The 25,841-nt window shown below is 38.8% G+C and overlaps 1 protein-coding gene across 11 annotated transcripts in view; it reads right to left on the reverse strand.

Annotated features, from left to right (window-relative positions):
* Positions 1 to 14,675, reverse strand: part of CNTRL (centriolin) — an 84,607-nt gene extending 69,932 nt beyond the window's left edge. For all 11 annotated transcript variants that reach the window (XM_060300540.2, XM_060300542.2, XM_030858815.3 and 8 more), the window contains exons 1-4: positions 14,574 to 14,675; positions 7,616 to 7,863; positions 4,303 to 4,433; positions 742 to 872 (exon numbers count right to left, since the gene is read on the reverse strand). In XM_060300540.2, coding sequence (XP_060156523.1) covers positions 742 to 872; positions 4,303 to 4,433; positions 7,616 to 7,832 — 479 coding nt within the window. In that variant the 5' untranslated portion in view covers positions 7,833 to 7,863; positions 14,574 to 14,675. The remainder of the gene's footprint in view (positions 1 to 741; positions 873 to 4,302; positions 4,434 to 7,615; positions 7,864 to 14,573) is intronic.
* Between the last annotated feature and the right edge of the window lie 11,166 nt (positions 14,676 to 25,841).

Below are 25,841 nucleotides of genomic sequence, written 5' to 3' on the forward strand. Positions count from 1 at the left end.
TTATTTTGCTGAAATTATTTTCATCAGGATCAATTTTTTTATACACACTTTACATTAAGGATTTGATTCATTAATCACTTTTTTTCCCATTTCATTTTTGCCATATTAGAGGTTCTGCTACTGTTAGTTGTTTTGTTCTCTGGCCATTATATATACCAAGTCTTATGTGGAGGGAAAATACATAGATATAAAGATATTCAAGATTTGATAATTGTATCATTTTGCCTATAACAAGTTTTCTATGTGCATTTTTAGCAACTGTCAGTTTTATTATGTTTATTTCTCAGAGTAATATATATTATGAAGTGGAAACAAGATAGTGTGTATTTATTACAGCAATGAGCAAAGAACATTAGGATAAATACATAGGCTCAAAACAGGTTGAAATATCTTTAGGATCAAAATGACAGGGTTAAAACATTCTGCTTCATGCCACCTTTTTTAATGAAATAAGGCAGTTAATCAGACTATATCTGGGAAAACTTCCTGTCAAAAATGGAATTAAGATAAAATTTGGTACTCAAAAAATGTATCTCCTTCTTTGTTAATGACAGACGTTATTCTGTACTTTAGTAATGCCAAAATATGGCAGCTATCATATGTGAAGGGCTAGACTACAAATGAATAAGAATCAAAGTGCCTGATCTTTCAAAGGATTCTTTCAGTAACACAGCAGCATTAATCTACCTCTTTAACAAAGATGACGACCCTGCAGTGCCACCCAAAGAAGTATTTACTTACCAGATTTTGTTATATGATAAGTTGAGCTCACGTAATTTCAACAGCTTGTCTACCTTCTCAATCTTCCCTATTAGATTATGGCTGAGATTCAGTATTTCAAGTTTAACACATTTTTCCAAATTTTCGATATACTAATTGGAAACAAATGAATAAATACTTTATATAACAGATGCCTCGACATAAGCACGACATATAAGCATGTGCTGATCAGTCACCGGAGACTAAGCCTTTACTGCTTCCCCGGAAAATCCTCTGGTGTGGCTCTCCTCGGCCAGGAGTGGCCACTCTCTCCAGGTCGCCAAACTCTCCTTGCCCCTCAGCGGACAACACTTCCTACGCACTAAGAAACTGAAGACTATCCAATGAGAATTTCCCCATCAATCCTTTTCTCCACCTCGTCTTTTCTATGCCTCTCCCTTTCTCCCCTCTTCAAAGTTCAACTAGGTACTTACGCTCTTGCATAACCTTACCCATCTCTTCTCCTTATGTTCCTGTATCTCCAATCTCTTTCTCTCTCCTGGATCTTCCCCTCAAGTTTAAAAACAGTCACTTTTCAACAGATATTCATTTCCCACTCACTACATGTCAGATGTGGCGCCGGGCAATGGCGGTATACTGGTGAACCAGACTATTTCCCTGCTGCAGGAGCCTATGTTCAACATGCTCAGTCTCCTCTATATAATACAAATCACCTCACTCCCAACTTGCTTCCTACCAAGCTTTCATTTTATCACTCTTATTTGCCACCATGTTCTCATAAAAGTTGTGAATATTTGCTCACTCTGAGGCCTTCCATTCACTATTATTCTATTGGCAAGGCAATATATCTTCCACCCTTACTATGTATTCGAAAAGTTCTCTCCAAGATCACCATTCATTCATCCATTGCAACAAATATTTATCAAACATGGATTGATTATGTGTCAGGAGCTGTTCTAGGTACTGGAAATATGGAAAAACAGTGGTGAATAAGGAAAACAAGGTTCTTGATTTCATTCACAGGGGAAGCCAATAAACAAATAAAGAAACAAAATTTTTAGGCACTGAAGCATACTAACAAGAAAATAAAGGTAACGTGATGTGACAGAGTGCAAGGCACCAAGAGGGCAGATTTTGTCTGCTGTGTTCACTACTATAGTACTAGTGCCTGGCACATGGTAGGTGCTAAATAAATATCTATTGAATGAAAGAATGAGAGGGAGTGACTGAGGAGAAGGTGGCTAACTGCAATTGGGTTAAGAGAAGGCTTCAGAGAGAGAGGAAGTGCATGGAGTTGAGACCCTAATAATAAGCCAGTTGTGTGAACATCTGGGGACAGAGAATACCAGGCAGAGAAAAAAATGCAAAGACTCTAAAAGAATGAACCTGGTTGGTTTAAGAAATAGAAGGAAGGGCTTTTTAAACTGCCAGATCAAATAACTTCTTCCAAGTTTTCATCCTATTTGCTGATTCGGTGACATTTTATAGCATATCCTTTCTGCCTGACGTTCTCTCAACTTTGGCCCCCGTTCATCATACTCTTGGATCTTCTATTCCAACAGCCCCTTCGGACTTTTTCACTGGGTCTGTCTCTCCCACGTGCTCACTCTCTTTCTCTGATTCCCTCTCACTATTTCTCCTCTTAATCCTAGGCATTCTTCACACTAAGCTCTAAATTCCCAGAGATCAGAAACTAAGCTTATTGGCTTCTGTATCTATTCCCACAGCCTAACATAATGCCTGGCATATAATAACCACACAGTAAAGATTTACTAACTTGATATTTCATTTTCACACCCTTTAAACTCCAGGATGTCTCCTTTTTTCCTTTTTAATTACACAAGACATAAATATATTCTAATAAAAATTTCAAACAAAACATAAAAAGCTCTCTTCATCAGGTCTGCAGGCCCCCATAAAAAATCTCACTGCTCAAAAGTAACCATTGTTAAGAGGCTGGTGTATATACACATACATATACATATGTATACATATAGGCCTTTCTATTCATTTACATCTATATATACATAGATAGAAAAACAATTTTAAAAAATATATTTTGAGACCTTGCTATACAAAATATTTTAGAATTTGTTTGTTGCATTTAAATATACTGGAACATTTCCCCACATTAATACATAGAGTTCTGGGGTTTTTTGGGTTTTGTTCTTGTCTTTTAAGAAACTTGATAGTATTTCATGGTATATTGCACCATAATTTTTTTAAGCAATCCCCTATTGACAGACATTTGGTTATTTCCAATTTTTCCATCTTAAATAATGCTTAATAAACATGACTATTCAGACAATTTTGGATACGTGTGCAAATATTAATAGATATCAAGGAGTAGAACTGCTGTGTTGGTGAGTATAAACTCAGTAAGTATAAACTCGATTGCTGGATCAAACAAATACATTTGAAATTTTGATAAATACTATCAAACTGTTTTCCTAAAATGCTGTACTAATCTATACATCCACTAAGACCATATGAGAATACCCATTTCTCACACCTTTCTGAACACTGAAATAATCTTTTTAATTATTGTCCATCAGACATACAAGATGGAAAATGGCATCAAACTATTGTTCTATTTCACACCTCTTTGATACGAATGAAATTGAACATATTTTCATGTTAACATTAGCCATTTATAATATTTTTGTGAACAAACTGTTCATATCCTTTGCACATTTTCCATTTAGCTGTCTCTTTCTACCGAACTGTAGGTGCTCTATATATTATGTGGATATTGTTACATATGCTGGAAACACTATCTGCCAGCTTGTTGTTTTGCTTTAACTTTTTAAAAGATATCGTTCATTAAACACAACTTTTTAAGTTTTTTAAGTAAGCTAAATCTGTCAATATTTTTCTTTGTGGTATTAGGGTTGGTGTTTGCTTAGAAAGGCCTTCCCAACTCTAAGATTTAAAAATATATTCTCCTATATTATTTCCTAATAATTTTATAGCACTTTTGTCGGTTGATTTTTGTTTCATTTTCATTAAGATTTTCAATCTTCTGGAATTAATTTTTGTGACTAATGTAGTAGGCATCTACGTTTATATTATTTCCAATTAAAAAATTAAGTTGTCTATTACAATGTGCTCATGTTGTATAGTTTATGAATAAAGTAGTGAACAGTCTAGAGCAGGGATCCGCAAACTTCTGTAAAAGGCCAAATAGTAAATATTTTTGGCTTTGTGAGACAGTCTCTTTGACAGCCGCTTACCTCTGCCATTGTAGTGCAAAAACAGCCACAGACAATATGTAAACAAAGGAGTGTAGCTCTGCTCCAATAAAACTTTATTAACAAAAATAGGCAGTAGGCCCAATGTGGCCTACAGGCTGTAGTTTGCGGACTCATTCTAGAGAGAATCAATAATGTGTAGAATAATAGGAGCTTACGAATTTGAAGATGTCACACTTCTGATGGAGAACTTTCACTAGAAACGATAAAAGATCTGCAACAAATTCGGTGACATTAGGGTGCTGTGAATGTAATATACTCTTTTAAAAAAAAATTTAAAGCACATAAAAATTAAAAACAATGTGTGTATTCAGAAATGTTGGTAACCTACCCTAAATTTCTTGCCACCATCTTTAGAAAGTGAAAGGTTCAGAGATTTTACCAAGGCCAAATTGTCCTGTTTAGTAAGTTTTTTAACCAGGGCCTCGGTAATATATCGAACTCCTTCATGTGAATCAGCTTCTGAAATTACACAAACAGATCATTATCAGTAGAGGAAGACATGAATACTTTGAAAAACAAATCGTCTTGATGTTATATAACAAAAAAATTTTTTAAAGCAATGCAAATGTAAAAACAGCTGGCTAGTTCTATTTGCAATGTTTTAATAATAATATTTTACTTTATGTAGCATTTCATAATAATGACAATAACAGTTATACTCTATAAATATTAATTGTGTGCAAGCTTTGTGCTGAATACTTTACATATAATCTGGGGACTTCCCTGCTGGCGCAGTGGTTAAGAATCTGCCTGCCAATGTAGGGAACACAGGTTTGAGCCCTGGTCTGGGAAGATCCCACATGCTGCAGAGCAACTAAGCCCGTGCGCCACTACTGAGCCTGTGCTCTAGAGCCCGCGCACCACAGCTACTGAGCCCGCGTGCTGCAACTACTGAAGCCCGCGCGCCTAGAGCCCATGCTGTGCAACAAGAGAAGCCACCGCAATGAGAAGCCCGTGCACCGCAACGAAGAGTAGCCCCCGCTCCCCGCAACTAGAGAAAGCCTGCGCGCAGCAATGAAGACCCAACGCAGCCAAAAATAAAATTAATTAATTTAAAAATTTTAATTTGTACAACAAACTTTTGGGATAGAAATTACTGTTCCCCTTTATAAAAGAAATTATAATAATTTATTCAAGATCTTGCAGCTAGAAATGTGCAAATCTAGGACTTGAACCTAGGCAGATGAATCTAAAATTTATACTTTTAATTATATGCAGCACTGAGGTTTTTAGCAGTATTTTAATGTTAGCTATTTTTAAAAATATATATATTGGCATTATTTAGTTGTTTGTTTTTTAAAATTCTAATCTGAAGTTCAAAAACACTGGAATTCTTAAAAATCCTCTTGTGGTGCTCCAAGGACAAAGAATGACCCTCCTTCAAAAAGTTTCAGCGCCGACTCTTTTTTCGGTACGCGGGCCTCTCACTGCCGTGGCCTCCCCCGTCGCGGAGCATAGCGGAGCACAGGACGCGCAGACTCAGCGGCCACGGCTCATGGGCCCAGCCGCTCCGCGGCATGTGGGACCCTCCCGGACCGGGGCACGAACCCATGTCCCCTGCATCAGCAGGCGGACTCTCCACCACTGCGCCACCAGGGAAGCCCCCCTTACCGACTCTTAATCGCCTTCCCTACCATGTTGCCATGGTTACGAAATTCCTGAGCCCACCTGGGCACGCCCGCCTGGGCTACCGGGCCTGTCCCAAATAAGGAAAGGCATCTGCCCTTTCCCACTCCCACGCTATAGAAGGAAGGTATATGTGCCTCGACCAATCAGTAAATGAAATTTTCACCTCGGACCATTCCTTTGTTTTCTGGCTATAAAAGCTGATCAATAGCACATGTTTGGGCCCGACTCTCCCAGACTACTAGGAAGTCGGCCCGCTGTTCTGGCAGCAACCCTTCCCTCTAATAAATTCTATCTTCTTTACATTCTGCCTTGAGTCTGGAAATTCTTTTCCAACCCACGTTCAGATGACACCTCTTTTCCTATTTCTTTTTTATGGTAGGAAACTCAAATTTGTTGCTCTTTTAAATATAGAGGATCATAACACAGTTTATAGAGATAAAGTACTAACTTAATGGATAGCACACCCTATCTTAAGACCTTCCTGGATATTGCAGTCACAGCTTGTTAAAGCCATGTTAGTATAGCACAAGGAACTCTACTCAGTACTCTGTAATGGCCTATATGGGAAAAGAATCTAAAAAAGAGTGGATATATGTATATGAATAACTGATTCATTTTGCTGATTCATGAAATTAACACAACATTGTAAATCAACTATACTCCAATTTAAAAAAATATTTTTAAAAAAGCTATGTTAAATTCTGCAAAACCATCCAAAAAAAAGAGAAAATTGCCTCTTGGTTCTTTCTTTATGAATCAAAGATAATTAATCCTGGGTTCAGATCCAGGCTGTGGGCCAAAGTTTCCCGATGATTACTCATAATAAGTTAATATTACATTTATTTTGGTTCAAAATAAAATAATTTTTAAAATTTGGGCCATTCTAGGAAAGAACATATTCTAAAATATTAATCAAATTAGAAATAACAGGGCTTCCCTGGTGGCGCATTGGTTGTGAGTCCGCCTGCCAATGCAGGGGACACGGGTTCGTGCCCGGGTTCAGGAGGATCCCACATGCCGTGGAGCAACTGGGCCCGTGAGTCATGGCTGCTGAGCCTGCGCGTCCGGAGCCTGTGCTCCGCAATGGGAGAGGCCACAGCAGTGAGAGGCCCGCGTACCACAAAAAAAAAAAAAAAAAAAAAAAAAAAAAAAAATTAGAAATAACAATGTACCAACGGGCAGCAAGGGTACAGTCAACTCAAGGCTGATAATGTTTATTAATAAACACTGGTCAATATTCATGTCAACAGAGTTTGATGACTGTGATTTCATGACTTAGCAAAGAAATCACATAGTTTTCTTTCACACTTAATCACATTATAGATTCCCAGACTAACAGAATGCTTTTAAGAAAAAATAAAAACCTTGGTGGAAGAGGGAAGAGATATGGGAACATATGTATATGTATAACTGATTCACTTTTTTATAAAGCAGAAACTAACATAATGTATATAAATGTCAAACCACTATGTTGTACACCTGAAACCAATACTGTACTATACTTCAATTACAAAAAGAAAAATAAAAACTCTGCTATATACTAATTAAAAAAAAAAAAAACCTTGGTGGAACATTTATATGTCCCTTATGTGGAAATTAGTCCATTCACAGATTGCTAATAAGCAAGATGCTAATAAGCAGACTGGAATAGCCCAGGGGTGGATAGCATTTTTATACTGAATTAAGGCACTCCATTCTGAAGTGAACAGATATGCCCTCCCCACAGCCAAGGATTATGGTAAATTTGGCATATGAGCTTTAAGGCACTCTCCCACCACAGGAAATAAAGCTTCCTCTTTCAGGAAACTCCCTTCTCCTACCGCTTTTAGACATCTTCACCCTCACCCAGAAGCCTCCATCCCCCCACTGTCCCTACACAATTTCTGTCAATAAAAAACAATGGTTCAAGTTAGTAGTTGGATATATGTTACATTTGGACCAAAAATGTAAGTTGAATATTTTCCATCTGTACTTAAGAGTATTTGGTGAAATTCTTAGATTAAAAGCAATACCTTGATGGTCTTGGTAGTCCAAAAGCATAGGGTTTTCACCTATAATCTCAACTTGCTCATACCACTGTCTTCCAGAATGAAAAGGTAGAGTCTCGGATCCACTTAAAGGTGAAAGTGACCTAGATCTCATATTGGATGTAACAGATGATGGACTAGGAGAGTGAGATGATGGTGGCGTCTTTGCTTTGGAAATTTTTTGCTGAGGACCTTTCTTCATTGCAAGAATAAAGCCAGGTATCCATCAAAACCTGTAAGAGTTTCCAGTATATTTAACAAGGTTAATTTTTAGAGCTATCAAAACTATTTATTTCTAGAATTTTCAAGACTACAGAAGTTATAGATGCTAGAACCCAAACTACTCCAAGCTGATGGGAGCAGACACTATTTCAGACATTGCTGATTACTTTACCAGAGGGAAGAGACCTCTAGAGGGTCTGTACTGACACATACTCCAGCCAGAAGCCTTACCTGTCATGACGGTTCTCAATTTATTGGACCAAACTTGTCACAATGTCTCTTCTACCCATAAGGGGTCCTAGATTGAAGGAAGGTGGAAATACTTGGCAACCAGCAGTATTTCATACTGATGAGCAGTCTCTCCTTCCTGAAACAGTTTCTTCCTTTGGCTTCTGGGACGCCATCCTCTCCTATCCTTCCGTCTCCCTGGCCACTCCTTGGCCTCCTTTGCTGGCCAAGGCTCTCCTATTCAATCTTTAAATGTCAGAGCTCCTCAAGTCTCTTCTGGTCTTTCTAATCTTAATTTAGACAATCTAATGAACACCCATGGTTCCCAACGCCACCTGTATACTAATATTTATATTTTCAATCCAACCTTTCTCCGAGTTCCAGACTCCTATTCCCAACTGCTACCTGACATCTCATTGGCATCCTGAATCAACATGTCCAAATTGAATTTATCATTTCTCTCATTCCTCCCTCATTTTCCTCCCACCCTGTTCCTCCTCCAGTGTTCCCTAACTATGAACAATGCTCTTGGGAATAAGACAGAAACCTGGGAGTCATTCTTGATGCTTCCCTTTCCCTTTTCCCCATAACCAAACGATCACCAAGTTTTGTCAATTCTACCTCCTAAATATCTCTCAAAATAGTCCATTCTTTCCATCTCCACTGTCGTCTACTCTAATCCACGCCCTCATCAAACTACTAATAATAGCTTCTAACTGATCTGTCTACAAGCTCTCTTGCCTTCCTCCTCCATCACTACATTGCAGCCAGACTGATCTATTTTAAAAGTTAATCTGTCTGTAATAAATGAAATATTTACCATGACCTATGAGGTCCCCCATAATACAGCCTTGTCTCTAGCCTCACATCTGTCACTGGTTCCCTCAACTCTGTGGCTCCAGCCACACGGACCTCTACATCTAATTTCTTCTGCTATAAATGCTTGCCCTCAGTCTTGTCTTTTCGTTTTTTAAAACTCTTCAGAAATTCTCTCCATATAATCTGGATATTAACCCTAATCAGATATATGATTTGCAAAAATTTTCTCCCATTCTGTGGTTTCCTTTTTACTCTGTGATATTGTCTTTTGATGCTCATTTAAAACTTTTTAAGAAGTCCTATTTGTCTATGTTTTCTTTTGTTGCCTGTGCCTTTGGTGTCATATCCAGGAAATCACTGCCAAATCCAATGCCATGAAGCTGTTGCCCTATGCTTTCTTCTAAGAGATTTATAATTGTAGCTCTTACATTTAGGTCTTTGATCCATTTTGAGTTAATTTTTGTATATGGTGTTAGGTAAAGGTCCAAATTCATTCTTTTGCATGTGGATATCCAGTTTTCCCAGCATGATTTTTGAAGACTTCCCTTTCCCCATTGAATGATCTTGGTACCCTTGTCAAAAATCATTTGACCAAATTCCTTTACTTTTTATGTAAGAAAATTAAGGCCCAGAATGGTAAATGACTTGGTCAGACACAATGCTAGCTGGCATTAGTTCTCCTCTCAAATTAATTTGTAAGTCAAATCACATAATTAATCCAGTAGAATATAAGTTCCATGAAAGTAGGGATATTGTTCACTGATGTATTCCAGGCCTAGAACAGAGCCTAAAAGATAGTAGATAATTACTACTTATGGAATGAATTATTCATAAAGAACCTGCAACCAATAAAATGCTATTTAGTACTTCAGCCATAGGATATCTTCATGAGTAGTATTAGTTCTCAATACCAAGAGCCCTAACTTACAAGTTAGGTTTATGAAAAAAAGATTTTCATGTTATACAATTGCTCTTATAAGTACATTGCATAAACTATAAATTTGACAAACTTTTAGACCAAAAAATCTTATAAGAAGCATAGGTCTTGAACAAGGCTGCATTAACAATGATTCTACTTTTGCTCAATATCCACAATCTCCCCTACTCTCACTACTTAAAATGTGAAGATAAAACACAAATTCTTTTTTAGAAAAGTAGTTTGCAATCCAAAGTTTTTGGATAGCTCCAATCTTAATGCCAGGGACTCCCCTGGTGGTCCAGTGGTTAAGACTCCGTGCTTCCACTGCAGGGGCCGCAGGTTTGATCTCTGATTGGGAAACTAAGATCTCACATGTTGTGTACAGCATGGCCAAAAAAAAGAAATAATAATAATAAATCGTAGCTTTAAAAAAAAAAACTTATTTTATTTTATTTTTTTTGGCTGTGCCGCGCAGCGTGGCAGAGTGTGGATCTTAGTTCCCCAACCAGGGATCGAACCCGCGCCCACTGCATTGGAAGCATGGAGTCTTAACCACTGGACCACCACGAAAGTCTAAAAAAAAATCTTAATGCCATATAAGTTGGTATTAGAAAGAGATATTATAGTGATTTGATGTGTGAACATCTTCATGTATAATAAATACACCTTCACAGGTATGTACATGGGTATTATTATACAGGCTGGGATTTTAAAGAAACTTATTTTTTAAATGCTTAGAACACATACAATATATGTAAAGGAGAGCTGCCATTAATATATCGAATCAATTAACCAACATTTAACAGATGTTAATACCTTTCAATGACTAGTCATTCTAGGAATGCTGATCTTGCCCAAAACATTTCTGGAATTCCTCTTTGGGTCCTGCTTTCAGAATTAATTTATAAGTCTCACAAGAAAACTAGATCTATCACTTCAACTACATTTTGTTTTTATTTTCCCAGTTTGATTATTAACTTTACCATGTGCCAAATATTGTGATAAGCTCTTGTATGTATCATCACATTAGAAGGATTAAACACAACTCTATGAAATAGGTGTTATTATCTCCCATTTTAAAGATTAAGAGGTTAAATAATTTGTTCAAAGTCCCATAACTAATTGGTTAAGCCAAGACTTGAATCCTGATCTGATTCCAAAGCCCATGACTTCATTACCATGTCATACTGCTGACTGAGTTTTCTGGAGGCCAGATCATGTTTGATTCACTTTGTAGGGCCTAGGATAGTGCCTTAGACAAAACAGATCATAAACAAGTGCCACTAAACAACCTTGATTAATGGACGACATACACTATAAAAACTATTCCTGAAGGAAAAACAGAAAATTTAATATAGTAATAGCATCACGGAACTCATGATCTAGCTTCTTAAGGTGACTAGTTTGAAGGTAACAAAAACCTGCGAAATTTTTACAAAGTGACTATTATTTCACAGGTATACAGTACAACATGGCCAACTACCTTGTTCCAATAGTCTAGGTCACTTTAAACTGCAAATCTATGTCTTTACTTTCTCTTTCATTTTTTCATGTCATATCATCCACATGGGTCAGAAAATCTTTCCCCCAATTCACATAACTGCTATTTATGCCATAGCCACATGGTTTTAGGTCTTAATTTCAGAAGCGTGGTAAACAATTTTTGTCTCACCATTCTACCAAGGCAAAAAGTCTCTTAGTAATACTCCTCATTCTGTGTTAAGTTGCACTGGTGCTCTCTTTCTAAATAATAATATACTCAAGCTTGAGAAGAGCTAAGAGGCATGTGCTTTAATAGTATAATTTTATTCATTCCTGAATTAAATATAGTTTTCATAAAGGCAAGAGATTTAAAAGATAAAAGAGGAGAGGCACAGGGCCCAGTTCCCACTTGTATATGTCTTTCTCTATCCCATATCATGCTATCCCATAGCATGATAGAAAATTATAAAATTAGAATGATAGTATGCTACATGTTACAGAGATATGGCTTATATATTTTTCTAGTTTCTTGGTTTAAAAAATGCACATCCTATATTTTTACGCAATGCAATTATTTTGTATCCTGCACCTTAGTCTTATCTCTAAGATAAGACTAAGAACCATGCTGAATGCCTCTCAGAACATCCTAATAACCAAGACTCTTTGGGCCTCACTAGAATATCATGCAGTCCTTTGTTACCTCACCTGATTAGAAAAACTCTGCCTTACTCATTTATAGAGTTAAAGAAATATATTAGAATGGATTCCAGAAATTGAAATCAACTCTTTCCTTTAATGAATTGTAACCTGAAAGATTAAATGATGGTTCCAAAGTCACAGTGCATTGCCAGACCCCCCTCCCTTGGTTGCCATAGCTCCTGTAAAGCCTGGACGTAGGATCTCATAGAACAGCTAACTCAGTGAAATGAGGTTAGGGATTTACTGTGCTTGAGAAAGGCTGGCATTATTTCAGAGACTATCACCTGGGGGTAGTAACACCTTGAACCACAATTTAAAGAGACAGATATGGCTGTTGTTTGACCTAGGCTGTAGTTTGCAATAATATAAACAAAGACTAAGCAATAGAAAAGAGAAGATAGAGCTGAGACATAGGGCTAGAGTGTGTGAAGGGCAGGATAAAGAGAAAACAAAACAAGCAAAACAAGTCCAGAGCTGGAGACACACTTTGAAGGCCCAGAAGGTAGTCTGCTGAGTAAGGAAAGCTGTTGGATGATGTTATCATCAGAATCATATGACCGGGCATCCAGTCATTCTCAGACTCAGATACTTGCCTTGATCTAACAATCCCCTCCGTCACAGCTTAGTAGAGACCACACCTCCACCTCTATCCAGCCTTTCCTAACATTCCTAACTTTCCACCTTCTTCTCTGATCTTTTCCAATGAGGCAGACCTCAATAATCCTCAAACCTTCCTTCTCTCTTTCCAGCCACTCCAATATGCAAATATCCATCCCCATTTCTTGACCTCCGTATCTTCTCCACTGCATCCCTTAGCCCTTTAATCACATCTCAGTACTTTCCCTACAATTCGACTTCATCCCATACCCTCACCCATTTAAACACTATTACTCTCTAACTAGTCCTTTCAAATATCCTGACTCCTATTCCTCTCCAATGGCAATTCTCCATCCTGTGCTCGTCAACCTCTGCCTCCCGTCCTTCATCCTATCCTGATTACCAAGTTCTCCCACAAATTCTGTTCCAATTCCCTAACACTGTATTAGTTTCCTCCATTTCTCTATAGTTGTTTCCAGTACCCTGACTCAACACTTCTATATCCATCTTGATTTCCCAAACTGCTCATCACAGCAAATATTCTAACATCCTAATCCATTCCAATACTCTGACTTCTAATTAACCCCTCTTCAAACAAAATAATCAAACTTCCACCCATTCCTCTTCATCTCAACCCAACTGCCTATCTACTTGCCTTTCCCTTCCAACACCCTGACATCTGTGTCCTTCTGCATCCTATTAACATCCTGAACTCTCCTCTCACATCTCTCTCCATTCTACTCAGGTACCCAAAAAACCAAGCTCCCCATCCCTTTCCAGTATTTTATTTATTCAGCCATCCAATTTTATTTGGCAACTTTTATGCACCAAGAACTGTGTTAGGCTCTAAGAATACAGGGCTGAGAAGGCAGGGTTTCTACACTCAAAACGCACAACAGGATTAGGTCTCTGCACCAAATAGCATCCTTTACAACACCTTACAATTAGAATTAAATGATTATTTGTGAAACGACTTGTTTCTCCTTCTAGAGTTTATGCTACAAGACAGTAGGGACTCTATTTGTTTATTGTTTGGTGCACAATAAATATTTGTTGAATGAGTGAAGAAAGGACTGTGCTAAGCACTCTAAAGACATTACCAAATTTAAGTTCTTGCAGATGGTGTGTAAGGTCAAAATTATTAACCTCATTGATAAGCGACAGGGTATCATTAAGAATTAAGAGCTTGGATTCTGGAACTAAGCAACCTGAGTTCAAATGTTAATTTTCCACTTTCTGTGTGACATAAGGCAAATTATTTAACCTCTCTGATCCACAGTTTCATCACTTTTGAAATGGGGATGAAAACCTCACACAAGTTATTTTAAATTCTAAATCAGTTAACGCAAAGGACTAAAGGACTCAGAACTGAATCTGGCACACAGCGTACACTCGAAAGTAATTAGCGATTATTTTTTACAAACAAGAAAACATTTGCTCGGGAAGGTTAAGGACCACGCCCAAATCGCAGAGCCGGTAACACAGGTGGCCGAATCAAGAGGTGAAGCCAAGTTTTGACTTCAAAATGCACCTGTCCCTTAACGGTTATACAACAAAGTATTTGCTCTTCCCCTCCTTCAAATATTTCTTCCCAATATCCTAACTCTCATTATTCTCCATGTACCGTATTCCGCCCGATCCCAGGACGCCCGTCAGGATACCCAAACCATCCTGTACCCGTCATTCCCCGCATACACCTGGCACACCTCCTCCCTCCTCCGCTCGGTGGCGGGACCCCATCTTCCTCCACGCCGCACCCCACCCCTGACCTCCTCATTTCCCATCCAAACCTCCCTCCATCCTCCTCCTCCCCACGCCCGTTCCGGGCCCTCCCCTCCTTCCCATCCAATCCCAATTCCCCGGCACACGCCCCCGCCCCGAATCCATCCCACGCTCGGTTCAGGCCTTCCCGCTTTCGCCCCTCACCCCACCGCTCCGTCTGGATGCCGGAGAACGGCCTCCACCAGGGCCACTCACCACGGAGGAGCCGGGCCGAGCGAGCTCGCGGGCCGACGCCGGGCGCAGAGGCGCTGGTCGCTCCCTTCAGGCGCTCAGCGGTGCGGCGGCCATTTTGTTGTGTTGTGCCGGTTGCCGAGGGGCAGTGCGTGCGGCGTGGGCGGGGCCTGCTGCGGTCGAGCCCCTCCCCGGAGCATGGGGGCGGGGCCGGGCTTCCCGCCGCCTAGGACGCTAGGGCCGCGGGCGCGCAAAGGCGCGCGGGAGTCGGCGGGAGGGGAGGTTCCCTGTAGCAGCTGGCTAGAGGCCTAGCGCTTTTCTCTGAAGCGGAGCGGCCGACTCACGACCAGGCTTCGACTCGCTCCGTGGGGGCTGGGCCTGAGGACGACCTAAGGGACCGATGTGGCGCTGTCGCCAAGCTCCTGAACTTCCAATGCCGGCCGTCTGGGCTTGAACTAGTGTGCCTTGCCCCACGCTCCTTCTCGAGGCCCATTTCTGAGGCGAGTTCTCTGCTTCAGGGGCCAGACGTGGATAAACCGCTCAGGGAACGCAGCTTGGGCTGCAGCTGCACCCGAGGTTAAGGGAGTGAGAGCAGCCTGGGAGTCCTGGCAGAGACTAGTGCTCTGGTTGTGAGAGGGAAGCCAAAGCCAGAAGCGGTTGAAGAAACTTCGGTTGGCGCTTGCCTGGAAGGGCTGCATTTCACCACGTATATTCAACAGATAGTTTAAGAGAATTTAGAACATACTGTGCTGGATGCCAGGGAAATACAGTGAATTCTTTTAGAAAACGTTGTCGCCGAGGACACCATTCCTCCACTCCAGCCTCCCATTTCCAAGTTGGTACCCTGGACAGTGTCACCATCAGAGGCTGCACCATCTCCAGAAATCGCCAATGCAGGCACCACCTCTCCCTTACCGTAGTTCTCCAATCTTAACAGCGTGCTTGCTCGGAAGACCCCCGTCCTAGCACAATTCACTTCATTGTGACTTCCAATCCCTTGTTCTTACCGTTTTCTCACAGTTCATGGCCCATCTGTGTAACACTATTTTAGGAATTTCCTTTGTCTGTGCCTCAGTTTCCTCATCTGTGAAATGGGATAATCCTACCTACTTCCCACAGTTATCCTGGTAGTTATAAATGTTAATGTATGTGAAAGAACTTAGAACAGTCCTAAGTTCTCTCACATGCCCTATAATATGTTCTCAATATGTTTTAGTTATTTTAGCATTAGGCAAAGGTTTCCCAGAAGAAGTGACGCCTCATCCTAAGTCCTGGAAGAAGCAAATAACTTAGTTCAAGGAGTATGGGAGTGGGGAAGAATTTGCTTGGCAAAGGGAACAACTTCTGCAAACCCCAGGAGGAGGGGAAAAAAGAGCTTGGCAATGAGCTGGAGGTTAAGCAGATCAGGATACAGCCAAAAATCTGGAGTGTAGAAGCTAAAGCAGGAAGAGGGACCTTATGAACCATATTAGGCACTTGTAATTTTTCCTGAAGGCAGAGATGGATTCAGGAATAGGAAGTTCAGGTGGCTACCAACAGGGGGCGCCATTCACACTCACATTTATGTGAATGATGCTCCCCTCTCCCCCACTATTTATGCAACACGGAAGGAGGCCCTTGGAGTTGTAGAAAAGTCAAAATTCATTAAAAGCTCCACGTTTTAAATTGAAAGGAAGATGTATCCTTTTTAAAAAAAATCTAAGTTCAGATGATATTTATTAGTTTGGAATGTGTACATTGCTGAATTTCAGTTCTATTATTTTTTGTCTTTTTGTTTTGACACTTGTTTCTTTTTCTCTTTTCCAACAGAGAATTGGACTTATGGTGTCACCTCACTGCTATGTCCCTCAAAGTCTGTAATGATATTTAGGTGGAATCCATTATCGAATCATGGTATGCTGGTGTAGTTCATTATCAATCTGATAAGTAGCTGGTAAAAATATACACAAAATCCAGAGGATGGTGCAAAACACTTATTTATCCCTTGGGTAGTCTCTCACTCCCTATCCAGTTAACCTTGGGTGGGTACTTGCCAGTTCCTTATTGGCCAGTTCTCCTCCTTCAACCAGACCCTCTGCTGGTGTCTAGCATGATGAAGGCCTTGGATAGACCTCAGGCCTTAGACCAGTCAGAGGTGAAACCTTTCTCTAGCTAATTTGTATATTAACTGCCTCTCTTAGCATGCTAAAAGAACCTCTCTCCCCAAAGCAGGAGTGAGAATAGGAAATGAGTGAGGGCAACTCTTTGATTCCACACTAATTTGTATTTATCTGATAATATGAAGTTGTTACTCTTCTGAGTTGCATTTACAATACAAATACTAACCATAGCAGAGTGACTCAGCTATCCCTCAGTTCTTTTCTCCAAATGATAGAAAGCTATTCTGTTTGTTGTCACTTGCCTCATGTTTCACAATCCAGTTTAATAATTTTGCAGATTTGCTTCAGAGGAGAATCAGACTAAGGTTGTCAGGCAGCTTCCTGACAGGAGATATGTCTTATATTTCATATAGCACCCAGTAGAAATCCTTCAACCTGCAGTTTCATAATCATATCATTTAATATTAATGGAATTTCCTCTTATTTAATTTACCAGAATAACTTGGAAAATAACAAGATTGTACAAAGCTAGAATTTAGCAATCAGAGACAGGGCCAGTAAGACCTTGAGTAATTCATGAACTAAAAAGCTAAGATCACGTGAATCCCCAGGAATAATAGCCAGTGTCACAAACCAAAGGACTGATAATCCATATAAAACTTTCCCAGATTCTTTTCAACAGATTTATGGACTGTAAGAACTAGAGAGAATCTCTGGTTCTGTTATATCACCTAGCTAAACTCCTTCAATTTACAGTTTGCATTATTTTTCAGTCCTAAAAGATAAAGTTATTTTCTTCCATAGAAATGGTCAGGCTCTAGTGTTTAGTCATTGGTTGAGGGCTTCTTGGAAAGAGCGTGGCCTCAGCTTGAAAGCTAAGGTAGGGCTTGAAGGCATTAACAGCTGGAGGCTGTCAGCTAATATCCCCCTTGCAACTGATGGCAAGTTCTTTAATCAAGGGAAATTGGAGCAGCCCATCTCCATGGTTGTCACACTGCTTTGACCACCAAAGACACCATACTGTTGCTGAAGTGCACAGAGGTATGTGCCGAGGGTGTAAGTGCCTGATGGCCAGGGCAATTTTGTTGTACTGAGGGAGGAGTCTCCTAAACCAGGAAGTCCTGGCCCTTGTCATTTTTTTTTTTCCTTTTCCAGTTTTATGAGATATAATTGACTCTTGTCATTGTCAATGCTAATCACTACTGTAACCAATCAAAACCATGCTACTGAAGTCTTGTCTCCCAATACCTCATGGAGATTTGAGCATTTTTAAGCCAGGCTGTTGTTAGGGTTTCCTGGGACTCAAACATGAGTCTATTGAAGCTGAGTCCAAGGAAAGTCAGAATGGCAGACAATGAACTATTATCGGAATCATCTTCCCAGCTCCATGTAGCTCAATTCAGGAGCCTGAATTCCTCTTAACTCTCTCTTATAATGATTTCTGAAGACCTCCCTAGTAATTAGGCCTTTGGTGGCTTTCACTTAGGGTGACACTTATGTTCCATCAGGTACCTTGAAAGGGTAAACAGAGAGACCAGACTGAATCTTAGGAGATGATCCCTTAGTATTCCTCTATAATCCTTTCCACTTGTAGAATATTGGAAATAATGCCTCTTCTTTCATTTGTGATTTTAGCAATTTGAGTCTTCTCTCTTTTCATAAAGAGCTTAACTAAAGCTTTGTTAATTTTGTTGATCTTTTCAAAGAACCAACTTTTGGTTAGGTTGATTTTCTCTGTTGTTTTTCTACTCTTTATTTCATTAATTTCCATTCTAATCCTTATTATTTATTTCCTTCGGCTTGCTTTGTACTTTGTTCTCACTGTCTTAAAGTGGAGATTAGGTTATTGATTTGAGAGCTTTCTTCTTTTTTAATACAGGCATTTATAGCAAAAGATTTTCTGTTAAGTGCTGCTCTTGCTGTATCCCATATGTTTTGGTATGTTGTGTTTTCATTGTCATTCATCTAAAAGTATTTTCTGATTTCCCTGTGATTTCTTCTTTGACCCATTGGATATTTAGGAATGTGTGGTTTAATTTCCACAGATCTGGAAATTCCCCAAATTTCTTTTTGTCATTAATGTTTAATTTTGCTCCATTGTGATCAGAGAAATATGTGATTTCAATCCTTTTAAACTAACTGAGGCTTGTTTTATAGCCTAGCATATGATCTATCCTAGAGAATGTTTCATGTGCACTTGAGAAAAATGTGTATTCTGCTCTTGTTGGGTACAATGTTCTACAGATGTGTACTAGGTCTAGTTGATTTATGGTGTTGTTCTAGTCTTCTATTTCCTTGTTGATCTTCCACATAGTTGTTCTATCCATAATTGAAACTATTATTGTTGAATTTTCTGTTTCTCCCTTCAACTGTCTGTTTTTGCTTCACATATTTTGGGGCTCTGGTGGTAAGTATATGTATGTTTATAATTGTTATATCTTCCTGATGGGTTGACCCGTCTATTATTGTAAAAATCCCTCTTTATCTCTAGTAACATTTTTAATTTCAAAGTCTGTTTTGTCTAACATAGTATAGCCACTCCAGTTTTCTTGTAGTTGCTGTTTGCATGATACATCTTTTCCCATCCTTTTACTTTCAACCTGTTTTTATCTTTGAACCAAAAGTGTATATCCTGTGGGTAGCATGTGGGACAATTCCATTAGTCCCAACAAAATGATGAAATCTAGCTTTGCAGTTATGAGACTCCTGCTTAACAAACACTATCAAAATCTAGTGCTTTTATGGTAGATCATTTTTTACAGTTGCTGTTGTGAATGAATGTTTGACATCTCAGACTTTCAACAATTTCTGCTTGCATTTTGCCTTAGAGAACAATTTTCTTAATTCTTTGCATAGCATGTACTACCTGTCTATTCTTTTCACGGAATGAAGAATACTAGTATGTCATAAATAGATGGTAACATCCTCAGGGTCAGAGAAACAAGGTCAAAATGTCCTTGATTTCCCTTCTAGACTCCTTAGCATGGCGTTCAAGGCCATATATAATCTGGCCCTCAACCTCCCTTTCAACAGCATCTTCCTTGGTCCACCTGATGATGCATTCATTTATTCATTCATTTAGCAAAAATTTGTTAACTGTCTAAGTGCCTTTTAGGTGATAAGTTCTGTGTGTATCCCCATTGTATATGTTAGACCCAGTACCCATCCTCATGGAACTGTAGTCAAGAGGGGAAAACAGACAAGTGAAGAGGCAATTAAACAACCCATCATCCCAACCACCAGCAATCCTGACTATGCCTAGAGACTTGTAGTTCAGGATGGGTTTGTGCATACAATTGAATGCAGACTTGAGGAAACTATGACAACAATAGTTTTATAGTTTCCTTGCCCATGTCTGGTCATTGATGGGTCTTTTTTTTTTTTTTTTTTTTTTTTGCCGTACACAGGCCTCTCACTGCTGTGGCCTCTCCCGTTGCGGAGCACAGGCTCCGGATACACAGGCTCAGCAGCCATGGCTCATGGCCCCAGCCGCTCTTTGGCATGTGGGATCCTCCCAGACCGGGGCACGAACCCGTGTCCCCTGCATTGGCAGGCAGACTCTCAACCACTGCGCCACCAGGGAAGCCCTGATGGGTCATTTTTAATCCCAGAGTTCCTGGGAATACTTTAGCATTTGGGAGTATGCCTTGGGATTTCAGATCTGCTCCAAAGTGGATCAGTATAGGCCTCATGGGCACAATTCAAACCAGACTCATTCCAGGGAAACCTCAGAACCATTTCCATATCTGAGACGTTCTACAGAGAGTCCAGGATGATAGTCCCCTCTCATGCTCCTTAAATTTAGAATGGCTTCCTAGAAGCAGAGCCTGAGACTGGGAGACTCTCTCATGCAAGTGGTTTATTGTAAGATTTTTCTTAAGAGAATTTTATAAGCAGTGAGGGAAGCAGGACAGGGCAGGAGAGAAGATAAGCAAAGATGTGGTTTCAACCAAGGTCTAGCCTCAACCTGATCCCATGAGGGGCTCTGTAGCATGAATGGTACCACAAGGTTGTCCCACATTGAGGCAAGGGAGCTAGTCTGTTGTACCCCCAGAATCAGTCAGTTATTGACTGTGGACCAATCCCAAGGAGAGGATATAACTTCCCAGGCATTTCTGGGCAAGCTGTCTCCTGGGGCTGAGGTGAGTTACCTGGAGAAGGGAGCAATTAGGAAACTTTAGCAGCCAACACTCACAGCATCTGTAGGATGGGCATAGCGGGCCCAGAAAAGAGGATCTGGTCTGGGCATCAGCCGCATCTACTACACCCGGAAAATGTTCAAGACCAGAGCAGCCTCCAAATATTTTGTGTCTGTGTCCAGCTTTGAACCATTTTCCTGGAGACTCCCATTTGGGTGTCTTTTCTGCTTTAGTCATCAAAATCAAGTTTCTCTGCTTTGAATCCCAAAATTATCTTTGGATGTTAAAAGGTTATCATTTAAATTTTTAGGTTTCCTTCTCAGTGATCCCACTATCTGACATTAATAATTAACCTGAAGACTTATTTAACCAAATTATTCAAGCTGAGTTCACAAAAAAAGTAGGGCAGTTTCAAGAAATGTTGTATCAATAGTTTAATCCTAACCCAGCCATGGACATTTTAAGCATAATGTGTATTTTTTTCTACTTGGGAAGAAGTTGGGGACAGGAGCAAATGTAAGTGAAGGATCCCATTTTCATTTGCAATGTATTTTGGTTGTAGTTTTATAGAAAGCAGAATTCAATCAATGCCACATGAAATTAACTTTCTAGTTCTGAAAACTCCAAGTGAATTTCCTCTTTTCTCTCTTGTCTAATGCCATTTCCGTTTTTTAATACGAGTACTTTGTGATCTATCATGACTTATATTCAAATACTCTGTATTTTCCCAGGCTGTTATCCCTGCCATGGGGAAGAGTAATTTACTGACTGGAATTTTGATTAAGAATTCAAAAAACAGGGCTTCCCTGGTGGCGCAGTGGTTGAGAGTCCGCCTGCCGATGCAGGGAACACGGGTTCGTGCCCCGGTCTGGGAAGATCCCACATGCCGCGGAGCGGCTGGGCCCGTGAGCCATGGCCGCTGAGCCTGCGCGTCCGGAGCCTGTGCTCCGCAACGGGAGAGGCCACAACAGTGAGAGGCCCACGTACGGCAAAAAAAAAAAAAAAAAAGAATTCAAAAAACAAAATTCAAAAGACTGCAGCATGATCCCTATTTGCACTTCTTATAGAGGACTCTATTAAACATTGCCCTGGCTGCAACTGATCAAAATCATTTCGAGCTCTCTCTTTGAAATTTCATCTTAGAATGCTTTTCAGGACACTATCCTGGCTTTATCATAGATAATAAATTTTTGAGGAATAAGACATGTATTGCTAAATGTAAGAAAAATTGCTAATTTGGACTAAGTGAAAAACATTAAAAATTATGTTGTATTAGAGAATCATTCTATAATTTCACTGTTTCAACAGATATGTTGTCTCAGCACCTGAAGTATTCTATGTTGGAGCCTCTGAAAATGTAGTAATCCAAGTTCATGGATACACAGAATCACTTCCAGTGACCATTGCTATTAAAAGTTATCCTGCCAAAAGTTTTACATATTCTTCTGATCAGATTAATTTATCTCCAGAAAATAAATTCCAAAGCTTTTCAAACTTAACTGTACGTATTCATCTTACAGTTTCTTTTGTATGCCAATGTGTCTTTGTAAAACATATCTGTAGATGATACATTGATCCTTTTTACATACATGGATAAAATGTGATACATCACACTATTAAGTGAGTTCACTAGTTGGTGAGAGATAAGTGGCATGTTTATACATGTAAGTAAGTGGGAAATGTTTAGTAGAGAATCTGTTTCTGATTTGGGGACAACGTCAGGAAATGTAAATTTTTGAATGAAGCAGATAAAGGTTTTTAAGGTGAAAAGACTTGGTGACATGAGTTGAAAACTACATTAACCAACACATGCACCTGTTTCAGAATTAACATGATGAATACTAGAAAGAGACAATTTAGATACTTAAATTTTATTTATTAGGAGGAACAGAAATATTAATATATAGAGACAGACTCTGTTGATTTAAAAAATTCAGAGAAGTGAATGGAGAACATTTTGAACATTTGTTTTCCTAGACTATATTCAACATTCTAATCCCATGGTTTTCTAGAAAAATTAATTTTTTCCCTAAAGTGTGTATCTATCATAGGCTTTTGATATTTTCTGTTTGGACTTGAATCAAACAAATTTTCTTTCAAACAAATCTGTGAAAAATGTCAAGGAAAATTAGAGATGTGTCCACAAACTCTATTACTATAAAATATACTGACCATATGCAATAAATTTGAAGAGGGCTACACACTAATTATATAATGACCAATAGACATGAAAAACATTAGCAGAAGAAACGTTTTAACTTTTAGTGTAAGTCTAAATATAAATAAATATAAGAGATATTTTATACTACCATGTGATAAGTCATTTAGTCCATTCTCCACCTGACATCTGAATCACCCCCATTCTCCCACCTCTCTATTGCTGATAAGCTTTTGAGCTTTTTATCTTTCTTAATGACGTTTGGTTATTTTGTTTACTAAAACTTGAATTTTTCAATGATTGTCATTTTTAATAGACATATACTCTAGATCAACTTTTTAAAAGTAATTGTTTCAACCTAAATTTGATAGGAAACTAAAATACAGAGGTGTTCCTGGAAAAAACATATTTACTATTTTATTTTACAAAATTTCTTTTTTCTTTTTTTTTTTCTTTTTGGCTGTGTTGGGTCTTTGTTGCTGCGCACGGGCTTTCTCTAGCTGCGGCGAGCAGGGGCTACTCTTCATTGTGGTGCGTGGGCTTCTCATTGCGGTGGCTTCTCTTTTGCAGAGCATGGGCTCAGTAGTTGTGGCTCGTGGGCTCTAGAGCACAGGCTCAGTAGTTGTGGTGCACGGGCTCAGTTGCTCCATGGCATGTGGGATCTTCCCAGACCAGGCCTCAAACCCATGTCCCCAGCATTGGCAGGCAGATTCCTAACCACTGCGCCACCAGGGAAACCCCAAAATTTTTATATTTGTTGCATGCAAACAATTATTCAAATCATTTTCATAGATACCTAAAAGACAAGTGCTTTCATTATATTAATGTATTTATATTAAGATATAATTAGTTAATAATATATAATCAATATAATCATGTATCATAATTAATATAATAAAATTATATTATTTGAATATCTTAATTATACAATATTCATCCATTAATTTTTTGAAACAGATACAACCAAAAGATTTATCTGGAGGCCCAAATGCAGTTTCACATGTATATTTAGAAGTGGTATCTGCTCATTTTTCAAAAGCAACAAAAATTCCACTACACTATGACAGTGGATTTCTCTTCATTCAGACAGACAAATCTATTTACAATTCAGTCAGGTATAATACAGAGGGGGGAAATGTGGGATGGCCTGATTAATGGTATTGGGACAAGTGGTTTATTTTGGGAGGAAAATGAACTTAATTCCTAACTTTACACCATACACAAAAGTAAAGAGCTGACAAACTAAAGGTTAAATTGTAAATTATAAACACAAAGAATCAGAAAAATACAAGTATAATTTGGAGATAGAAAGACCTTTCGTAGAATGATGCCAAGGCTCCTTTCAAAATAGTTTTTAAAAAAACCCTTAAGTGATGTATTATCGAACTTAACAAAGAGGCTGAATTTTAACTTTAAAAAATCTAACTTTTAATTCTCAATATCATCTCCTTTTATAAAAAATATTTCAATTTCATATTAACATTGAAAATTGTGAACTAAATTGCAAAGTTCACCTACCTACATCTGCCTCCTTATGTTTCCAGTTGGAAATGGTTTCAGTCTTCTTTCAGGAAATTCCATCTTACAAGTTATCTCAAGAGTGGGAAGGAAGGTTGAGCTAACGGGGGTGTACTGAATGCAGCTGCACTTTGCGAATCATCACTGAAGATGATGGTGATGGTGGTGATGCTAATTAGGTAAGCATCATCTAATAAGATAAGATGGAATCACCGCCATAATTTTAGCAACAGGTCAAGGTCCCCACTAGTACACATTAACCTGGCCTTAGACAGAACTGTTTCTTGGGCACCTGATCAGAAGATGACTGTGTGTCGAAGGAGAGCTGTGGTGCCTGTGAGGCTTCCACCCTTCTATGCACTCCAGTACTTAATTATACCCTGAGACATGCAGATTTTTGCCTGCATCTTCCTTCTATTAGAGAATGCTTCACTGGGTTCTGTTGACATAACTTACTGCTTATGTTCTTCCTCCTCAACTCCATAATAAATTCAGATACCAGTCTTTTTTATCTATCAGTGGTTTAAAAATACAAAAGGCTGTGTAAAAATACTTCTTAATAAGTTGAATTATATTTTAAATGCATAAAGAGAAACATTTAAAAGAATCCCATTCAGGAAATATTTTGTGAAAAGAATATTTTTTTCTACTTTAACATCAAGTTCACGTTCCAACATCCTAGCTCATCTTTCCCTTTAAACTTGGATTTAATGTTTTGGGCTTTCTTAACTTTACGTTTAATTTCACGGCCCTCATGTTATAGGGTTATTAATAATATTGTCAGATCATTTAGAGTTCAACAGAGTTTCTAATAATGACAATTTTTTCCTTACAGTAAAAGTTAGAGTTTATTCATTGGATGAAAACCTAAAGCCATTGCAAAGAGAAGTTGCCTTAACTTTTATAGTGAGTATGCAACTAATTTAAATCAAAATTTAACCATGGCATTTTCATTATATGAATAAAGAGTTTTCATTATTATAACACTAGTCAAATGTGGCATTAAATTATTCATTACTAAATAGCCGCAAGTATTTACTTAGCATCTATTGTGGGTACAAACTGGTAATTTTATACTTCTGTTATTCTGACTGACATTTTTTGTGTGTAAATTTAATGTTAGTTGAAATACATTTCAATGGCCTCATTAAAGAACATCTTTTGGTGGGTCCATCTCTAAAGTGGGTCATATTGGTTCATATCCTCTTGCTCTTTGTGAAGCGTGGACAGATGTGATGAGGGTTGTAGAAGTATAATTGTGGTACCAGTTAGAAGTGCATGGCATGCATTATATCATCATGACAACCTTATAGGGTCAATATAATTATTATCTCCTTTTTATAGATGAAAATACAGAGGGTTAGAGAAACTAAGTAAC

The sequence above is a fragment of the Globicephala melas genome, chromosome 6 (assembly GCF_963455315.2).
Source record: "Globicephala melas chromosome 6, mGloMel1.2, whole genome shotgun sequence".
Taxonomy (NCBI): Eukaryota; Metazoa; Chordata; class Mammalia; order Artiodactyla; family Delphinidae; genus Globicephala; species Globicephala melas.